The sequence below is a fragment of the Chelmon rostratus genome, chromosome 3 (genome assembly GCF_017976325.1).
Source record: "Chelmon rostratus isolate fCheRos1 chromosome 3, fCheRos1.pri, whole genome shotgun sequence".
Taxonomy (NCBI): Eukaryota; Metazoa; Chordata; class Actinopteri; order Chaetodontiformes; family Chaetodontidae; genus Chelmon; species Chelmon rostratus.
The window spans coordinates 7071093-7091556 of NC_055660.1; the positions used below are offsets into that span (position 1 = coordinate 7071093).

The 20464-nt window shown below is 41.9% G+C and overlaps 2 protein-coding genes across 11 annotated transcripts; one reads left to right on the forward strand and one right to left on the reverse strand.

Moving 5' to 3' along the window:
- Positions 1–921: 921 nt before the first annotated feature.
- smcr8b (Smith-Magenis syndrome chromosome region, candidate 8b) lies at positions 922–9621 on the forward strand. Its single transcript, XM_041934296.1, has 6 exons — positions 922–1581; positions 3187–3599; positions 4079–4845; positions 5450–5896; positions 6497–6992; positions 8140–9621. Exons 1-6 carry the CDS (start codon positions 1396–1398, stop codon positions 8585–8587), a joined length of 2757 nt encoding a protein of 918 aa, XP_041790230.1. The 5' UTR covers positions 922–1395; the 3' UTR covers positions 8588–9621.
- Positions 9622–9806: 185 nt separating this feature from the next.
- Positions 9807–20104, reverse strand: zgc:112980 (uncharacterized protein LOC503706 homolog). 10 transcript variants are annotated; one of them, XM_041934324.1, is made up of 21 exons: positions 20049–20104; positions 19201–19309; positions 19008–19116; positions 18819–18912; positions 18171–18321; positions 17957–18047; positions 17229–17354; positions 16914–16976; positions 16266–16388; positions 15961–16116; positions 15798–15851; positions 14889–15118; positions 14729–14808; positions 13874–13945; positions 13690–13761; positions 13503–13607; positions 13248–13353; positions 12104–12118; positions 11962–12013; positions 10182–10233; positions 9807–10109 (listed from the first exon to the last, which is right to left on the reverse strand). In XM_041934324.1, exons 2-20 carry the CDS (start codon positions 19298–19300, stop codon positions 10212–10214), a joined length of 1821 nt encoding a protein of 606 aa, XP_041790258.1. In that variant the 5' UTR covers positions 19301–19309; positions 20049–20104; the 3' UTR covers positions 9807–10109; positions 10182–10211. The 10 variants fall into 10 exon arrangements, 7 of the variants coding, with proteins under 7 accessions (XP_041790258.1, XP_041790257.1, XP_041790259.1 ...); XM_041934323.1 differs by having other exon boundaries at positions 19201–19313; positions 20049–20086; XR_006006763.1 differs by adding an exon at positions 12282–12354 and having other exon boundaries at positions 10092–10109; positions 19201–20065.
- Positions 20105–20464: the final 360 nt, after the last annotated feature.

The window sequence follows — 20464 nt, forward strand, 5'->3', positions numbered from 1 at the left end:
AGGAAACAACTGGCACGGGTGGTTAAAACTGCACAGGGCATCGTGGACTGCCCCCTTCCTGACCTAGACTCTATATATGAAGGCCGGGTCAGGAAGAGGGCGAGATCCATCGCCACAGACCCCAGCCATCCGGGCCACAGACTGTTTGTACCGCTTCCATCAGGAAAGTGGTACAGGAACCACCACCACCAACAGACTGAGGGACAGCTTCTTTCCCAGAGCTGTCAGAGCTATCACCCCCAGCAGCCCCTCACTGGAGTGAGAGACTGTGAGAACTATGAGCCGCTGAACACTGCACTTTTACACCTCCACCTCCACCTGCACCTTTTGTGTAATTAACATTTAAGTACACACATGCTTAACTAAATGGTCAACCATTTGCATTCAGTATATACATTTTAGTATATTTCAGCTGCTGTTGGTACATTTCATTGGTATATTTTATTGTTGAGTATATTTTTATTGTCTTAGTATATTTTCATTGCTGGTATATTTTTATTGCATTTACGAATATTTTTACTGCATGTTGGTTTATTTTATTCTAGTATCTTTCTTATCTTTCTTATTATCTTGTTTCTAACATGGGGGTTGCAATGCAAATTTAATTGACATGTCATGCTCAATGACAATAAAGGAATCTTGAATCTTGAATCTTCTACTACACTACAATTACAACAGAGCCACAGACTATATTCTGCCCTCCAAAAACTGTTCACTAAAGCTGAATATTATTATCTTAATGAGGGTAGGATTTACTGCCTACCTGTTTAGATTGTTATATTAGCTTTAATTTGATGTATGCTATCTCGCCAACTAATGCATTTCTAGCGGATGTTTTTTTTAGAAGTGCATTTTACACTGAAAGGGATTAGCGGAAGTCGTCATCGTTGTGCCTGACTTGACTAAGGACTTCCAGCCTCGTTTTCCTTAAAGCGTCACTTTCTCTACAGAAATGAGCAGCATTGGCGCGACACCGGCGTCTGTCGCGGGGCTAAATACGGGTGTAGAGGGCTCAGTTTGCCGGTCAAACAGGTGACAGCGAGGCACGGGATTTAATTGTTATTCCGAAAAAGAGGAAGACGGATCCCGGGACAAATGTTTGCTAACCGTGTGACTTTAGCCCGCAGGGAACTTTCGCTTCCCCGTTAAAGTTTTCGCTCATGTCTGTTCCTGAAAACGCCGCTTGTTTACGGGACTGTTCTTCACTGTCCGTGAAGTATTAGTTTGGTACAGCTTCAGTATCTGTCGCTTCATGACTGTAGAAAACTGCGTAAGAAGCTTTTAAGTGTGCGGTGCAGCGTCCTTTGTGAACAGCTGACTCACCCGCCGAAGGCCGGGCGGCACCGGGGTCGACGCTGATCCCACCTCCATGGGTTGAGCCCTCACTGTCTGAAGATGATCGGGTCACCGGATCTGCTGGCCTTCACCGGCACTGAGGGGTTTGGGGAAGGAGAAGAGGACGAGGAGGCTCGGGCTCTACCTGAAGAGTTGTCTGTCCCCCTTTTACCTCCGTCCCACCCCTGGACCACCTCGGCCCAGTTCCACAGAGACTTCATTTTGGTGGCTGAATTCTCAGAGCAGGTGTGTGCTTTCAGTTTGGATAAAAACCGTTCCTGCTGTGATATCCAGTGCTTTGGGAATAATTTTGCAATAACTGACTCTTTGTTACTGGTTTTACAGTTTTATGATGTGAAACTAGGATTTCTCATGGAGGGTAAAAGTCAAGATAAGACCTTATTGATCTCCTGAGGAAATTACAGCAACACAAAACCAGACCAGATAAAGACACCACAAGGGCAAGAAGAGAAGAAAGGAAGCAAAAATAGAATAAAGCCACAACTCAGCAGAGGAGAGTAAACATTAAGCAGCAGAAGAAAAAAATACTGTAAAGTCAAATAAGAAGACTATATTCAATACCTGAGGTACACAAATCTGCTTTGTGTGCAGTAATGTTGTAAATGTGCAAAAATGTTATTTACAATTAAACTCGTGGGCAGTTTCTAGTGAAGAATATAATACTGCATAATAAAAACGATGGGACGTAAGATGTAGCATAATGCAGTGATTGGAGATGCACTGATATCAGTCCGATACTGACTCAAATAGCTTGACTGGGTACCGCTGACAATGGGCTGATCGGATACCATTTTTTTAATAAGTAATGATTTAGTTCTTTTTTACATATGTATTTATTTGTGACATTGCGTTTTACAAACTTAGGAAAGCATTGTTTAAGTCAAGCCACAAAAGAATGACCCCAGTCTCTTTCACACACTGGTATCAGATAGGTACTTGGTATGAGCTGATACTCATACCAAGTATCTGGACTGGGGAAAGTCTCATCGGTGCAGTCGTAGCACTGATGATGATGATAGATGATCAGGTACTTCATTAATCCCATTGCAGAAGCCAAGTGACATCTGAATCACACAATAAACAACATTAGGAATTCTGACCAGAAACTGATCTGAAACTAAAAACTAGGACTATACTGTAACTCTGAGTACACACAATAATAGTGCTAGTGAGTATTATATACATGGTTAGTGCAGGTCGCGTACATCTTGTATATTGATTGTTAAAAAATTCACATAAATGACAGAAAAAATACAAAAGGCTGCTGCTAGAGTGGCGAATATTTTCATTGTGGGCTATCCTGTTGTGTGTGTACCCAACTGATTGTTTGGACTATAGACTTTTACAAAATAGGAAAAAGTAGCATGTCACAAGTTCCCAAAGCCCAAGGTGAGGTCTTCAAATTGGGATTTTTGTATATGAAAAAAAAAAAACTTCAAAGACATTTCATTTCCAAAAATACAAAGCAGAATAATCTGGTCATCATGAAACTTGAACCAGGAGCAGCCTGCTGACCTCAGGCTTAAGACGGTGACTGTGGTCCACAGTGTGCCTGGTTCATGTCCTCTCTTTGGACATTGTCTGGCTGCGGGCTTTGATCAATTAATCAGGGAAAAACTGACTCAATCAATAAAGAAAATAGCAAGAGAACATTTGATGTTTATGTGAACAGTCAATTATCAGAATATTTTCATGTCACTTGTGTCCGGCATACATTGTTAAGGAATTTTCCAATATTCTCTGATGTTTCATATAAAATAATTATCATTAGCAAACCAAGGTGTTTACATCATATTGTGTCACTTTAGACTTCCTGCTGTTTGTTTACAGGTGGGACCCACACCTGTACTGACAATACCGGATGACCCCAGAGTCGTTGGATCATTTGACCTCAACCACTTCTCTGTTCGCATCATGTCCGTGGACTACCAGGCGTCGGGCCCCGGCCACACCCCTCCCGCATCCCCCGGCCCCCGCCTCAACTTCAGCGAGGACTCCAGAGTGATTCTGGGAGATTCAGCGGAAGATGCCTTTGCATACGTTCACCACATGACCCTGTATGACCTGCAGGCTCGGGGTATGGTGCGACCTTTCTGCATGGCATACGTGTGCTCAGACCAGGCGAAGCTGATGGAGAATTTCTCTGAACTGTCGACGTGCTTCTCTCAGGCCTCTGACAGCCTCAAGACGGGAAACAGACAAGCTTTTTCGATGGAGCTGCAGAGAAAATTACAAGAGCTCGAGTAAGATATACTAATGTACAATGTACCAGTGCCCCAGTCCAATATTTGACTAGTTTACAAATTTCTTATTACTGATCCCATTAAAATAAAGGCCCTGATATGTGACCCCACATGAGTTAATGCCACATACAGTCCACGCAGTCATACATTTTGGATGTCAGCATGGGCCCTTGTTGATACAAACACATGACAAAATTTAAGTCAGATTTTTACAGTTTTGTGGAAAGTATACATTTTGCTTAAAGAGTAACTTAACACCCCTTAAGACCCTTGTCTGACCTCCAGTGGTTTGACTTCTCACCTTGCTACAGTGACAAACAGGTGACATCACATTGGGTGTGGTTCTAGATGCAGTATATGATGCTGGATATGGTCAGAGGTCAAACAGACTTGAAACTCTCAACCAAAGAGGACAGTGAAACACTGATTTAAATTACTCCCACATCTGCTGACTAAACTTACCTCTGTGACTGTTTCAGGTACACACGGTTGACTCTGCTGAAGGAAACTGAACGTCCGAGGATGGAAAATGGATTCACAGAGGTTGGAGATAAAGCAGATGAGCTTGAAGCTGTGGAGCGTTCAATCTTAAATCATAGAGACCTCCTCCGCCAGGTCACGTCTTACCCAAACAGGAAGCTGAAACAGCCTGACTTCCTGCCCTACGACCCAGCGGACTCCCTCACTGATCCGATTGCGTTACTGTCTCCTGAGCCCTGTCCCTCCCTCTCCCTCTCCACCTCCACCTCCACCTCCTCCAGGTCTGAGCATCGTCTGAAGCCTCTGCAGGAGCTTTGCAACACCTACTTCCTGTCACTGATGAAGGAGCAGCTCGCTGACACCGAGCGCCGCCTGCATGGCGACAGGAGTGTGCTGCGAAGTGCTTGTGTCGTACATTCGTTGTCCAGGAGGCTCAACCTTGTGAACTTCCTGTTTGAGCTGTGGAGCCCAGAGGACGGAGATGAGGAGGAGAGAGAGAGCGCTGAGGCAGAGCTGCAGAGGACGACAGGAAGCAAGAGCAGTGTCGAGGTGTTTCAGTCAGAACCAGTGAGCCCCGAGTTATTCTGCTCCTGTGTGGAGGAGATCCCCATCAAACTGGAGGCCGGAGAAGCTGGGACAGTGACCCCTGACCCCAGTGTTGCCATGGAGATGACAGGAAGTGTGAGCAGCGGCGACAGCATTGAAGTGCTCGGGACTGAGAAGTCTTATCGGGCGCAGCGTGTCGTCACTGGATGTGACAGCAGAGGTATGAAACATTAGTTCATCATTTTAATTGGGTTTTGGCGCCGGTGGTGAATGCATTTTATACATTTCAGGTTCTGGTGTCTTTTTCTACACTTTTTCCACACAAATGATTCATAAAGAAAAATCTACATTGGAAATAAAACAAACATTAATTGCAGTATTTTCTTTTCTCCACCCTCCGGCCTCACAGGTGACAACTGGGCATTAATAGAAAAGCAAAACTAAGCACAAGAGATTTTAATGTCAGTGTTTGTAAGATAAATACAGTATAGTTCTGACTTGACATGATGATAAATAGATTGACAGAAAAGTGGCCAATTACAGTTTTGATCATTGATAATCATTTAAGTTGTTTATCAAGCAAAGCTGCACAACATTTGCTGGTTTCTCAAATTTTATGATTTTCTTCATGTGTTTCATGTCATTGTAAACTGAAGAAATGTTTAGCTTTTGCACTGTTGATCCAATAAAAGAAACAATATGAAGAAAATCTACTGGGCTCGGGGGAAATGTTCTGGGAGTTTTCCTCTATTTTGACATTTTAAAGACAAAGTGATAGCATACGCATGCCTCTGTTACAGCTGATAGTTCACTCTGTTCAACAGAAACACCAGCTGGGATGGTGGACACTTCCAGGCGAGCCGCAGCAGAGGTTGGCATCAGGCGCGTGCGAGCGTACGCCAGACGGGCCAACAGCGAGGACAGCATCGAGGTGCTCAGTACGACTGAGTCAATCTTCCCCGACGACCTCACAGCCATCACGGAGGAAGAAGCCGAGCATCATCTGCTGAACAACGGCTTTGACGATGAGGAAGAGATACTGACAGAGCGTAAATCTGAGGAGAAGATGGTGAACGCAGCTACGTTAGTAAATGACGATGAGACTGAACGGCCTGTTTTGGAAGGAGGCGGTTGTGTTGACAGAGATGAGTCCTTAACACCAATAACTGTTCGTGGTGAGGGTGGAATCAAGAAGGAGCAGGTCAGTGAGTGTTTGAAGATCAATGAAGTCTATGGAGACAAACCTGAGAGGACGTCCAAACTACTGCAAGGTAATACATCTGCTACAATATTCATGTCCAAAGCCCCATTTAAACACGATTTAAGACACTAAAACAAACACAAAAAAAAAACACTTACCAAATCCTGATTTGTAAACCGCAATGGCTGTTTCTTGAGGTGGAGGAGTTGGCGGCTATTGATCACAGCAGTTATAATTCTTGATTAATTGCTGAGATCTGGGAACAAGGCATCATACCTACAGTAAATTCCAGTGAGACGAGAAACACAAGCAAACAGTTCGGTTGTGAATGAATCAGTCATCTAAACCACTTCGTTTGGAGGTAAATCCAAAAGTGGTTTGTTTTCATTTATTGTTAATATTAATAAACATTGTTGTAAATGAGTTAGCCAAGAGGCTATTTTTTATCTGTGGTGTGTGGACAGGTGCTACAGTCACTCTCAAAACAGAATATTAGACCGAAATTGCAAATTCTTCAGATCATTTCAGAGCACGCAGAATAATAAAATACAAGGAAATATTAATGGTAGTTAAAAGATCATTCAGGATACTCTAATACTATATTGTCACAACTACCAGGATAAACCCGACGTCTGTTGACATGTAATAAAAGTGTTATGACTGTTGTTAGTGGAAGAAGCAGCGGAGTCGACGCCTCGGTGGCCTGAAGTCCATCAGTCTGTGCCTGACCTTCATGTGAACTTCTCCCCTCCTGTCATCCTGGCTGAGGTTGACCCGTGGTCTCCGCCCTGCGCTCCTCTTCGGCTGCTGAGCGTCGACGAGGCGTCTGACTGCGCCAGCTTTACCGGCTCTGCCGACCTGCCCTCTCCCGCCCAAAATTTCCACAGCAACACCCGCTCAGATCAGAAGAGGAGAAGGAAGGCTGGACTCAGAGCCCTCAGGTTCCTCAAACAGAACTCCTTCTCCCAGCATGCCGTGTTTTGTCTCCTGAGCGGCCGGCCGCTTGTTGTCATCGGAGGGGACGAGTCTTTGGTCAGAAAACTTGTGGACGCTCTGAGTCTCTTCCTTCCTGCTCCTGGTCCTGATGGAAATGCGGTGATGCTGTGTTTGACTACGCCACTTCAACTGACTGACCTGCTCACCTGGAGACTGATAGGAATACACAGGTACTCCACAAGATCAATCGCCAATTACCTGTCTTTGTGTTTTGACGTTGGTCATTATTTTAGATGTTATGTCTCATTTGTTGTATTACAAAATTACTACTTTTATATTGAGATGCCCTGTTATATCTTTTTGGTTGCTTGCTGGGCCCTTTGAAAACTGTCTCTACAGAGATCTACCCACAGAGAGTGGAGGGAGTAACAGAAATAACAGCAACAGCCACACAGTAAATACCAGTGTGTTGAATCGGGAAATATTTGCTTTTTGAGAGTTTTTCCTTCCCTGTGAATTTTCCTTTATATCCTAATAGGGAAGGTTTTAGAAAATAATAACAGGTAAGGACGTGTGACAAGGAGACATTTATTGTGGCTGACTGAAAGACTCAACAGTATTTTGTGAACAAACTACAAACTATGGTGTCAAAAATGAAGAAAAAAGTCAAATGCACAACACCAACATTCAGGGGAAAGACAAATATTGAATTTCACCAAACTGCAGGACTATTGTACTATTACCACAAACCATTAGTCTGTATTAAAGCTGCTCTTATCAGTATTTTATATTGACAGTGGATGAAATTACTATGGGCCTTTTTACACCTGAAAGTCCAAACAGAGGTCTGAACCAGGGCTCATGATTTTGTTACATTGCCACATTTGATCAGGTTAGTTTTGCTTTCACACTGATATTACACAGTCGCACTAAAGAACAGTATAGGACATGCAACAAAAAAAAAAAAAAAAATCACTGCTTTAAATGTATTATTCTATTAAGACATAATTGTGTTATGTGTCTTAAATGTATGTGATGCACATAAAGGATAGTTTATCCTTTGGAGGTATTGACTATACCCCCGGACCCTGACTGCTTGTTCAGTTGTTATTTGCTTTATGGAAAAAATGAAAATACCAATAAATACAGAGTTTCAAAAAAAAAAATACATAATTGTGCATAGCCCTCCAGGAGTTGACCCCTTTCCAACACCAAGTCACAAAACTTGTGACTTGGTGTTGGAAAGGGGTCAACCTTGTTCAATACAGTTTTAATGCTTATCGAGGGAAATGTCTGATGTTTTGAGACAATAGTAGGATCAAATGAACTAACTACTAATTGACTCTGTTCTGTTGCATCCTTTTTCTTTTGGACCAGATCTTCCTCCAGCTCTTCGGCCAGCGTTCTTCATTCTCTGACTCGCTACAGCCGCTATATGGCCCTGTTGGACCTGGACCAGAGGACGCTGCAGTGTCCATCATACTCCGGCTCTCTCATCAGCAGACTGGCCAACCCGCACACTGGCATCAGCCGAGGCATCACCTACCTGCTGCACCTGGAGAGCTGCCTGACTGCGCTGGCCAACCAGGCTCTGCTGTACACATTTAACCCTGCTTCACGACGTCCAAAGGCTGCTCAAGGAAAGGACGGTCCGGGAGAAGAGGACTTCCTGTTCACGCGAGGGTTCTGCAGCAGTGAGAATGATTTGAGGGTGATGTATTTCCTGTCTGATCTCATCAAACAGCGCCACGCAGGACGTGGACCGCCGGTTTTAAGGTTCTCTTACTGCTCACTGCACCTGCACAGAAATACATATGCAGCATAAACACTGGATGAGCAAAAGCAACTGACTAGTGATAGTCTCTTCTAATAACCTCAACTAAATGCACTGATTTCCCTATAATTTTGACTGATTCAGAGTTATGTCATCTGCCATCGTGAACATGTTAAGACATAAGAATCAAGCTTGTATGTTTTTATCTGCAGTGTTAAATTTTAGTTTGTATGCATGCTCTTTACCCCATGATGCATCTCTGGATTACTGGACACGAATGCACTAGTGCCTCACAAGCACCGAAGACTTTTACATGCTGGCAGCTTCTACAGCTGGACTGGACTGTTTTATGAAGTATGATGGTTTTAACATGAAGGCTTTTTACTGACTCACATGTGGATTTTGAGATGATTGAGCCACACAACACTGAATAATTTAAGCAGGAAATTACTGATAAACCGGCATAGTATTGTTGCTTGTAGTTTGTGGAACTACATTGACTGATGATTATTTCAAAGCACCCTTGACTGTGACAAGTCTATCAGGTCTGTTGCTCTGTCATTTAACTTTTAACCACTTTAGCTGCAGTTTAAAATGGGTTCAGACTGGATCTGTCAGGGTTTCTGCCAGCTGAAAGCCAAGTTTAACATGACTGCTCCCTTAAAACAAGCACAGGTTATTTAACCTGAACACCAGATTCCAAACAAAAAAGCTGAAACAAGGAAATGTAAATCTACTGATGGGCATGGACGAGAATTTAAAATTCAGTGTCCCCTCAGTCTACTTCCAGTATCCAGTTTTGGAAAACATTTTGGGAAATATACATTTCCATTGTCCTGCTAAAGAGTTTGATTAAATTTGGTATCAGTGTCACTCTTGTACAGCAACAAAAAAATTTCCAAACTTTAAATGTACGACACATTTTCAGGGACAGAGACATGACAGAGCAACAGCCTACTTGTTTTACACTGCACTTTTGTTACTTCGTTGATGCAACTATGAGCCGATTTTACTGTGTGTATTTCTACTCTGAATAAAGTCCTATTTTACATTGGGATTATAAATCACAGCAATAAACAATCCAGAGCAACCATCACTTTATTTTCCTTTTCTATAAATTGGCCAAAGCATATAATAGAAGTGAATGCCCAAAAGTATTTCTGGACAGTAACAGATATACCACTAATTGTTTGTGATCAAATATTTATTGAAAATGAAATTCAGTATTTACATTAATAGTAATCAAAATATTACAAAAACCCCATGAGAACCTCTCAGTCAAAAAAAAAAAAAATCCTACATTGCAGAATTGAACTTTTATCCAGTTTAGACGATCAGCATGGTGAACAAACACTGAAGGATAAGCAACAGAGTGTCTCTAGAATGTTATCGAATAAAGAGGATGTGGTTTAAGTTACTTCATTGGTGTATTGACACCTGGTCTGTCCAGGTAAATTTGGTCTGACACATTCACCTGTCAAGTCATCCAGCTCTCCACAGTTCTTAACTCAACTAGAGGAGAGTGCTGGGTCTTCAGCGTTTGCCAGGAACATCAGCATGCAATCAGGCCCACCTACGAAAAAAAAGAGGCTTTATATCAAAGGTTTCAAATAAATTCATTGCACATCTGACAGTTAACACTTACAATTTGGTTTCCTTTGTGCCAGTGGAGCTATTAATGCGAGCGAGAATCAGCCCTAGGGGTGAAAAAACTACTATGAGATCCACACAGCAGCTACAACAAATCAATTAAATCATTTATTAAGTTTAAAAGAAAAACTACCTTCTCACATTTGTGATCCAGTGATTAAATATGATGCATCAGGACCGAGATGTACTTATTTAACAGATCAAGAATAGGCCAGATGTGACCGAATGTCATAAAATGAACTTTTTTAGTCCCTGTCTTGATATACATGCGAGAACAATTTCATTTTATAGTCTTAAAACATTGATGGTGTATGAGCAACTCCATTGAGCTCCACAGAAGTGATGTGTAGTTCCAGCTTTGTTCCCTTAGAATGATCTCAATCTCTTTCACACACAGAGGTGTGGGATCAGTGCTTGAAAATCATTCATTTTCATTTAAACATTGGTATCAGACAAACAAGTGATCAGTGCTCGCTATTAAGCACGACTGTGTTAAAGGTACCCAGTGGAGTGTTTGACTACGAGCACTGAGGAGCAATGTTCAGCACTAGCACACAAATCAGGAATCCTGTTTGTGTAGGTAATATACACTCATGCTGACGTGAGGTATCTGCAAGAGAATATGTATTACTCAACTTAACACTATTCCACTGACAGACAGCAGGTGGCGGTAATAAGCCATTAAAAATGGAGCAACACACAAATGCAGGGAATAAGACAACTGTTGAGGATGGTAATGCATTTAACATATTTGGAAGGCTCAAGGTTTCACATGATACGTTTTAGTGACCAACACTGAGTGAAAATGTCACAAGGTACGCTTTAGGGCATTCATTCGTTCGCAACTGGACCTCGTCAGTTTGTCTTTTAGAAGACGTTTCGCCTCTCATCCGAGCATGCTTCATCAGTTCATGCGCAACCAGACTAGACAGGACAGCTCTAGTCCAATGCAATGGTGTTAGGTTCAAGTATTTATCCTGTGAGTGAGGCCAACCCCCAAAACCAAGAATGGTATCACTCTATTGTGAGGCAAACGATCCCCCCATTAAGGCGGGGTAGGGTGCGACCCTTGGATGTCAACGACAGTCGTTTGCCTCGTTAGTGTCCCATTGTTGTCATTGGGAGGCTCCTGGAGCCATGTGTGAATGGCTTTGTTGTTTATCCTCAGAGACTAAATCTTTGAATCTCTTTGGGAGAGATGAAAGGACAGCATTGTATGTGGGAGATAGGTGGTGTCTCAGACCTCCCCCTCTGTTCAGAGATGGTTTTTCAACCATGACATAGATGGCTTCTCGTACCCCTCTTTCAAACCATCTGTCTTCTCTGTCCAGAATATGCACATTTTTATCCTCAAAGGAGTGTGCTTCCTCCTTGAGGTGCAGGTAAACAGCCGAGTCTAGACCTGAAGAGTTAGCCCTTCTGTGTTGTGCCATGCGTCTGCTCAGTGGCTGTTTGGTTTCCCCAATATACAAGTCTGTGCATTCCTCACTGCACTGGACTGCATACACCAGATTGTTCTTCTGAGTGCGAGGTGTCCGGTCTACCGGTCTGCCTGCCTGCCTGCTCGGATGAGAGGCGAAACGTCTTCTAAGACAAACTGACGAGGTCCAGTTGCGAACGATTGAATGCCCTAAAGCTTACAATGACCTGGATGAATGAGAATATTCACAGGCATGTCACAAGGTACCTTCATTTACAGTCTGCTCTCAAAGAAAAATATATACTACCATTGTTAAAAAAGAAAAGGATCAGCAGATGATAATTGTGGGACTTACAGTTGACATTGCGACACAAGGGAGGAGTAAAGTTTAACAGCCACTGGACTGCCTACACAGGGGAAAAGATGCAGAAGGTTAAATTAATACCAAAACAATGAAAACGCACTGAAGGATCACCACGTGTGACAGAGCAACTTACAGTAGGTGCTGATCACTGCCACATCAGGAGAGGTCATGGAAAACAAGGCAACAGATCAGACCCACAGCCTCTGACTAACCGTCTCCAGAATAAAAAGAAAAACTCTAATCTGAACGTCTCTAGCTCAAAGGGTTGTGCTGCTTTTGTTGCATTAAGTTATAAATTAAACGTGACTCACTGGTACTAGTTCCCCTTTGCAGAAGACTGAGCGGGTACAAGGGCGCGGAGAAAGGGTAACGAATTATCCCCACCTGACAGAAACACGAAGACACACTATGTTTTTCTGGCTGTTGTACCTGAAGACGGAGAGTAGTTTCGTCTTCATTCACAGATACAGTGAAGAGTTTTCGATCACAGCAGAGAAGTGTTTTGATGAGCATATCTCGAGCTTCATCATCAAATGGTGACAGCTTTTTCATCTATTCTACACTTACGATGTTTAGAATGTCCAGTTTTTGTTGACGGAGACAGAAATGTGTAACTTCAATTATAGGTTTATTACTGAGGTCATAGTTAAAGGTGGTGTTTCACTGAACTACATTATACTGTGAGGTGTTTCTAATTTTATGCGCTCCTATTTGCATAGTCAAGGGGGGCAGAATGTTAAAAATACCTCTGAAGATAATGCAGCTCAGTATCACACCACCACCAACTACGTCCTAGAGGTTAAAACATAACTGAATTAATGACAGAAACCAGAGTTTATGGCTGAGCTGGTAGATTTGATTACATTAGATTATACAGGTGTACCTAATAAAGTGGCTACTGAGTGCAAATTCTTACTGAATAATCAGTGGTGAAAGTAATTAAGTAACTTAGTATAGTATATATACTTTATATGTATAGTAACATATAAAGTACGGCACTTAAGTACGATTTTGAGGTATCTGTAGTTTACTTGAGTATTTTATGTTGTGTTACTTTACGCACACACGCACACCCCTGTATGGTTCTGTACTGTGTCTATGGTTGTGTACTGTATTTTTGCATTGTTGTGTTGGTACTTTCACCTAATTAAAGACATAAATGCTTCTTCCACCATTGAATAATTTAGAGAATTTCCCAGTGTTTTGATGATTCAACCCTAATTTAAGGACGCTGAGTGATTAGTGCTGTGATTCGTTATGAAGTTGCCCACACGTACCTGCTATGTTTTCCATCTCTTGCGAGACCGCCTGTAAGAAGAAGCTGAGGCGTTCTGGGCTGGAGGACAAATTGTCCCATAGCCACTCAAGAGCCCACACATTCTCCTGAGAGACAGAAATGTCATTTGATAAAATCTTTACATCCTCATGTCAACTTCCAGCACAATACAGGAGGTGATAAGGACCAATGAGACTGTGGACTTAATGTCTACACACAAGATGTTACACATAAGGAAGCAGGGACAGGAAATTACCTTAAACATGTTGAGCACAGGGAGGGCGGGACTCAGAGCAGAATCAAGGATTCTTAAACCTAAAGCTCCCGTTACCAAGAGCAACAAGGCCTGATCTGGGTACACCTGTAAACACAAACGCACATGCATTCGCAGTTTATTACATCCACAGGTTTGAGGGCACGTGTGTAGATCATGACAGTCGTACCTCGTGAAAGAATCTCTGCATGTTTGACCAGCGCTGCTCGAGCAGTATCAAATTCACAGCATCTTTAGCTTCCTGAAGTCCAGACACGAAAGTCAGAAAATACAGAATGAAAACAGCTACCGCGAATAATAAATGGACGATTATGTATCAAATAAAGAACTGTTAATAAACAAGAAATACATACGTGTAGAAACTGTGGGCTCGGTGCTGGTAGAGGTGTGTTGACGACTGCGAGCAAACTGGTCCAACACTGAGACTGGATCACAAAGACATACAATCACACGCTGGAACATGCTGAGGAAATGGGGTTTGTAGAGCACAGTTCATACACATCAGTGTGCGTTAAATATAAAGAAGAACTTTTAAAAAGGTCATTCACAATCACTCTGTCACAATAATCAGGAAAATGGGCTTATAAAATACTAAATGGCAAAGATAACGCTCGGAAAAAAGAAATTTTGACAAAAGTGCAGGTCTGTGCACATCTGAAGTCCTCAAAAAGGCCAGTCCAGTAATAATCCTGATTCTTATTTGATCAGCACTGCCTAGGTTGACAGTTTGATCTGAGCAAAGTGGCACAACAGCAGCTCGCCCCTCTCTCGGGGCATATGAAAAAAAAATACAGAAGTACAATCTAAAGTTCAAATAATGCGTCCTCTGGCGTACTTTTGCCTGCAAATGAACAGGGAGCTCTGGGCGCAGGCAACAAGGAGGGAAGTTTAACATTGTTCATGTCCATATATGAACCACATAGTAATGATATAAAACTGGTTGGAAAAAAAACCTGCAAACACACACATGCACACAAACACACACACACCTTGTTGTTTACTGAAGTCAGTGCAGTGATGTTGAGTTAGGTGTTAAAAATCATCTCCACAGGCTTCTGGGGGACACCAGAGAGTCTGTTTTTAAGCTACAAAAGCCAGTACAAGGCTGAATTTGATAGGCCTTTGATTATTTGAGATATTTCCCAGCGATGAAAAGCTGCTCTTATCTGTTGATTTGTTGTGACCTGCGATGAGCATTGTAGACTTACATCAGCGTAGACAGCAGAGCAGCATCTCTGCACCCTGAAAGCAAACTTCACCAGCACATCACGCCCCAGTGGTACAGCACCTGGAGAGAAGAGTTTGACTTCTTAGAAGGAAATCAAAAGGTGTTAGAAGTGAAAAATCTATCATCCATCCATGTCTGACCTTTAATTGGCTCCCACGCTACATCAGAATTGCAGAGCTGCTCCGGCTGACTGACCACCAGCTTTGGTGCTGTTGCCGTTTTAAAGATGCAGAGATAAAAGAGGAAGAGATGTGGCGTGAAGCGGGAGGCGGGGGGGTTCACTGTGGTGAACAAACTGTTCAGAGCGGAGTTAAAGTCTCCCTGCATGCACACGAAGAAAGGGATGAGGTCTTGTACCTGCTGGAGGCTGTTGGAGAAAAAAAAATCAAATGCAGCAAGTCAAAAATCTGAGGTCACCAGTCAGTTCGAAATCTTAAAGAAACATAATGCAAAAAGATTTAATTTTAAAACGTTATAGTTGTAACAGTGACTTTTCTTTAATATAAAAGGGGCCTGAACCTTTTCATTTTATAGGCTTCAGCAACACAAATTCAAATTTGTAAATATTGTCAAACTTCTTCCCTGACACAAACAAAACTGTTAACCAATAATGTAGCAGAGTTTTATTAAAAGAGCACCCGACAAAAGCATGGCTGGTCACAAGGAGTATTTTAAATGATGGAAATAGCAATGGAGGAAAACATTTCTTCCTCTCTTTTTGGGCAAATATTTACAAAATTGTATGTTTTGGATTTTCAAAGATTTAAAGTATTTTTATCAAACTTCCCAAAGAACATATTCTGTATTGACATCAAATCTCTGCTCATATCCATAACTGGGTTTAGACTTAATAAATACTCTCCAGTTCATCAGCCATTTGACTCATGAAATTGAAAAAAATCTCACTGTGAATCATTAACATCTTATCTTGATTTTTGACAGTTAGGAGGAAGCTGAAGGCAGTGTGACACATGAACCTTCATAATGCAGAATGAAGGGATTGTTCTCAGTTCAGGATGCTAAATATTTGTGGTCATTTGAACACTCACAGTTTGGAATCATCAGTCTGGACGACTCGCAGGTAGCGACATAATTCTCTGTACCTGCACACAGTGAAGACACAGCCAGGCTAGATTTATAAGCAGTTGTAAGAAGTGTGTGTGTGTTTTATGTATATAAGTATGAAAGGGTGTGTGTGTACCCATTTCATACCTGCGCTGTTGCTGTAGTACTTCTGTTCTCAGTAGAACTACAGAGATCTGTTCAATCAGGACATCCTTCTTGCCTTTGACTTTGCGGACGCCCGACACATTCTGCCCCTTCAGCACAGACACCAGCAGGACATCATGCCAAGGACGGACACACAGGCTGCACACGCACACCAAAGTTATATTAAGACACAAAAATGCTTTAATATGTAACCTTGGGGATGATGAAGGAAAACACACACAAGCTCATATGAACTTCTGGGTCACAGGCACAATTTAACACACAGAGACACAGACAGACACACACACCTGTTTCTCAGACTCTTCAGCTCAGCGGGGAAATAGAATCTCTTGTAAAAATCCTGCAGTTTGTGGGTGAACTCGGGGGTAAAACTATCCATCACCATCTGTCTCTGCATGGATGATATAACCCTGGAAAAAACCCAAACACAAGCAAGAAAGTAAATGTCTAAATCAATTAGTTGCAGACAGAACACAAGATGGGTCTGTATCTCTGGCACCATTTGCCTTGAAGAACACTGCAATTGTGTGCTGCTGGTTTAGTGAAGGTTCCCCAAAGCTCTGGAACACACTACCTATAGATATCAATGAAGCGAGATCGCTAAGTACTTTTACAAGAAAGCTAAAAACATATGCCTTCACTTTAGCCATCAACTAGCTGCGACTTGCAGACTGATACAGGCCTGAAACTCCTGCTTATGTTTTGCCTCTCACTTATGCACTGCTGCACTTAAAATGTTGCATTTTCATTCTCTGTACTCTATTTTTAATGTTGTTTTACTACTGTAAAGAGAGGTTTTTATTTTCCCATCTTATGTTATGCATTCTCTTTATTCTGTTTTGTCCTTATTATTACTATTATTATCAAGTGTGTTTTATTCTCTATATTGTATGATCTATTATTCTGTGTATGTGTGTGTGTGTCACTGTGTGTACCTCTGCAGTAACAGCACTTTGGCCTCAGCAGCATTCGCCATAGGAGACTTCAAGATGAAGGTCCTGTTGAGAATCATATCAATGAGGACAATAAATACAGAGAAAACTTAAAACCGTGAAGACGACCATTAATCAAGAATGTAGAGTTGCAGCACTATTCATGTTTAATGATGGTAAGAAAATTGATGGTTATCAAACCATGTATATTTGCTTATCTACGGTACTGAATTCTGCCATATCGGTGTTATTAAAAAAAATATTTCAAGTTTATATCAAGATTCATGTCCGTCAAGTCGTGTGTGTGTGTGTGTGTACCCTGTGGCTTGACAATGTCGAATGAAGTACTCAGCAGCTCCCAGTCTCATGATGGCAGCAGCTCTGCCATCCTGTTTATCTGCCTTGTTCAGGAATGATGACACAAGCTCATACACAGGTGTGTAACTAACAAAAAACAAACAAAAAAAGTCACTTTTCATTTGTTAATAATGTCCATGTTTTGAATGTCACATAATATAAAGTTGGTACAGTCTGGTAAAAATGCCACTGTTGATGTTCCTTGCATTTCTGAGTCCAACTTGTTACGCTGATTTGTATTTTTAGCCATGCCAGCTCTAGGGATGGTGAGATTAGTCCTTCAGTCCAAGGCTTTGGTCCAAGTTAAGTACGCTGCATGGCCATAAGTGTATGGATGTCCCTGCCCTATGGTCCAAAACAAGATATCCTGAATTTGAGGCCCTTAAGTGGCTCTAAAAACAATGGATTCTACATTTCCCAGAATGCAACTGGATAGCATCTTTCATTAGATCCCCTGTGCCTGACAAACACCCACAATGGCAAACTCCAACGTAAGGCAAATCCAACAATTATGGGATGGACATTTGGTACAAATATTCACAGATGAGGATGAATCCTAATGACTTTCATGCATTGAAAAAAAAAAAAAAACGGCTACACAGATTTCTGATACAAAAATGGTGTAATATCATCTGAGGGGGTTTACAATATTCCTTCAACATCATGAACAGCTCTGCTCTGTCACTCACTCGTAGACGAGGCCTTGCTGGTGCGGCTTTCCCTTCAGGAAGGAAGAGAACTGCGCAGCGAGCTCTTCTCTGAAGCTCTGTAGCATCATCTCTGAACAAGAGGAAGAAACTGTCAAAGGCAGTGACACAAAACGAAAGGACAGTCTTACAGCAAGTGGGTCAGTCTGAGGTTTGTGTGATCTCCCTGTGCACATCTGTTGGCAAGACAGAGTACCTGCAAATCGGAGATGAGCATCTATTTCAGACAGCGTGAGGTTGAACGTCTTCAGGCCTCCAAGCAGTGTGCTGTTTCTGAGCTTGTTCCAGAAGTCGCTCCTCTTGTGGCTGTTGCAGTGAGACATGCCGCTGTGGCACCACACTACACACTGAACACACACACATACCAGACAACATTAATGCAGATGTATTTTTTTTTCCATAACAAAAAACATAAAAGGAAAATTATCTTTATCTGCAAGGAAATGTGTTTTTGTCCAGAGCATGGCTGCTTCATACACGTGCAAGTTTTTTTTTCTAAATCTGTGGTAACTGAATATATCAATAGTTAACAACAAAACAGAAAAGGAGAAAATGCTTTTTATGTTAAAAATTATAGAAAGATATGACATTAAATTTCAAAACAACAGATCTGCAGTAAATATAAAACACATCACCTTTGGACACCTTTGTTCAGATTTTCTAAACTCTAAAGACGACAGGTGATAAAATGCTTCCAGTTCCTATGGTGGCTTGTGGTGACGGTGCACAGTTTGGAGAGTTTACACATTTCACAGTTAGCTTTGATGCATCTGTGTTTGTGTGCATTATTGCAGGTAAATCAGTGTGGCTGTGTGTACAGTTTACAGACGACATCAACACATACTGATGATGCCGGCTTGTCACAGATGTAGCAGAAGCACTGATCGCACATGAGCTGGTTAATGTCAACAGGAGAGCCGATCTCACAATATGTAGCCCTGAGCAGGACAGAAGAGAAGGAGTGTGATTATCTGTAATGGAGGAGAATAAAGTACTGATCAGTGTTGCACAAGGTCTGTGCCAATCAACTCACGTGAAAGGATGTATGGGACAGTCATAGCGCGCATGAGGCAGCACCTCAGCGGGGCGGGAGAAGGTAACGACCAGGTCTTCATCCTGATCACTGGGAGCTAAAGCACAGTCTGAAACACAGAGGAAGAGCAGCTGTAGCAAACACTATCTACTGACACTTGCAGGCTGATGTGTAAAGAAAGCACAGCTGTTACCACTCTTCTTCACATCCTCCACGATGAGAACTGAGGGTTCACAGTCTTCATCATCATCATCACTGAGGATGATTATTTCTCCATTGTTCGTTGTACACATCAGAAATGTCTTGCTCAAAAAACAAAGATAAAGCAACTGGTAAATATGATTGGATTGGTTACAATATAGCAGGTAAAATAGTGTGGCTGAGATAATGGAAAGGCATGAGGATACTTGTAAAAGGGATTCCTTTATTCTACATATAACCCATCCCTAAACCATGTTAAATACAATCTAGTTTCCAAATACAGGCCTAAACAAAGACATTATACATATCAAACACATACAAATCGGACACATTGGTGTAGTACTGCCTATATTCATGTAACGTTAGGTGTCATACCTGATATAAACTGCAAACACCTTTTTGGCCACAACTGTGATTATTCGGTTACAAGACCCGTGAAATTATCTGGAAGACATACCTTTGATATGACCACGGAAATAAAGTTATGTGTATTTGGACGTTAGGGCTGTATGATCCAGGTAGAAGCAGCTGGAGGTGTATGAAGTGGGCGATAGAATCAGTTTTTTGGCAGACGATCACTCACCAAACCCTTCATGTTTCGTTCCGTAGCTTACAGGTTTGGCTGCGTTATTCTTTAGTTAACGTTTTCTTACTTTCAAGAAGTTAACATTACTTTCCTCAAGGCAGGACACATAAAAGTTAACTACGCATAAAACCGGTTGCCAATTATGTCTACAGTGCTTTTCGCTTTTCGTCTTTCCTTGAAAATATAGTAACGTTAACCGTTTGAAATATGTTTTAAATTGCTGTTTTAGTTCGTAAGCGGCAGAATAATCTTACCTTCGACGCCCGTTTAAAGAAATTGTTTTCGGCGCGCTGTGCTCACACGACAGCATCACCGGATGTGACGTTGTTTTCTTCTTTGCTGGCTTTATTGGCGGCGGATTAAGCCAGCAAAGTTTATAGATGTATTATCGCCACCTGCTGGAGGGCAGTGTGGAGCAGTGGATGAATGCATAAAGACAGAAAAAAAGAAACCCCAATGCATGATTAAATAAATGTTGTGTGCTAAACCCGCTTCTTAAGCAGGTCGATTAAGTGGTCATCTGAATATTTCTGACAATATCTATGTGGGTAAGCAGTCCTAAATGTCCTGCATTAGTCCAGTCAGTTTAACAGCTTCTATAAACTTCTTTCCTTTTCATCAATCTGTAACTGAAAGATACCACCTCTCACTGCCTTATTTCATTCTTCAT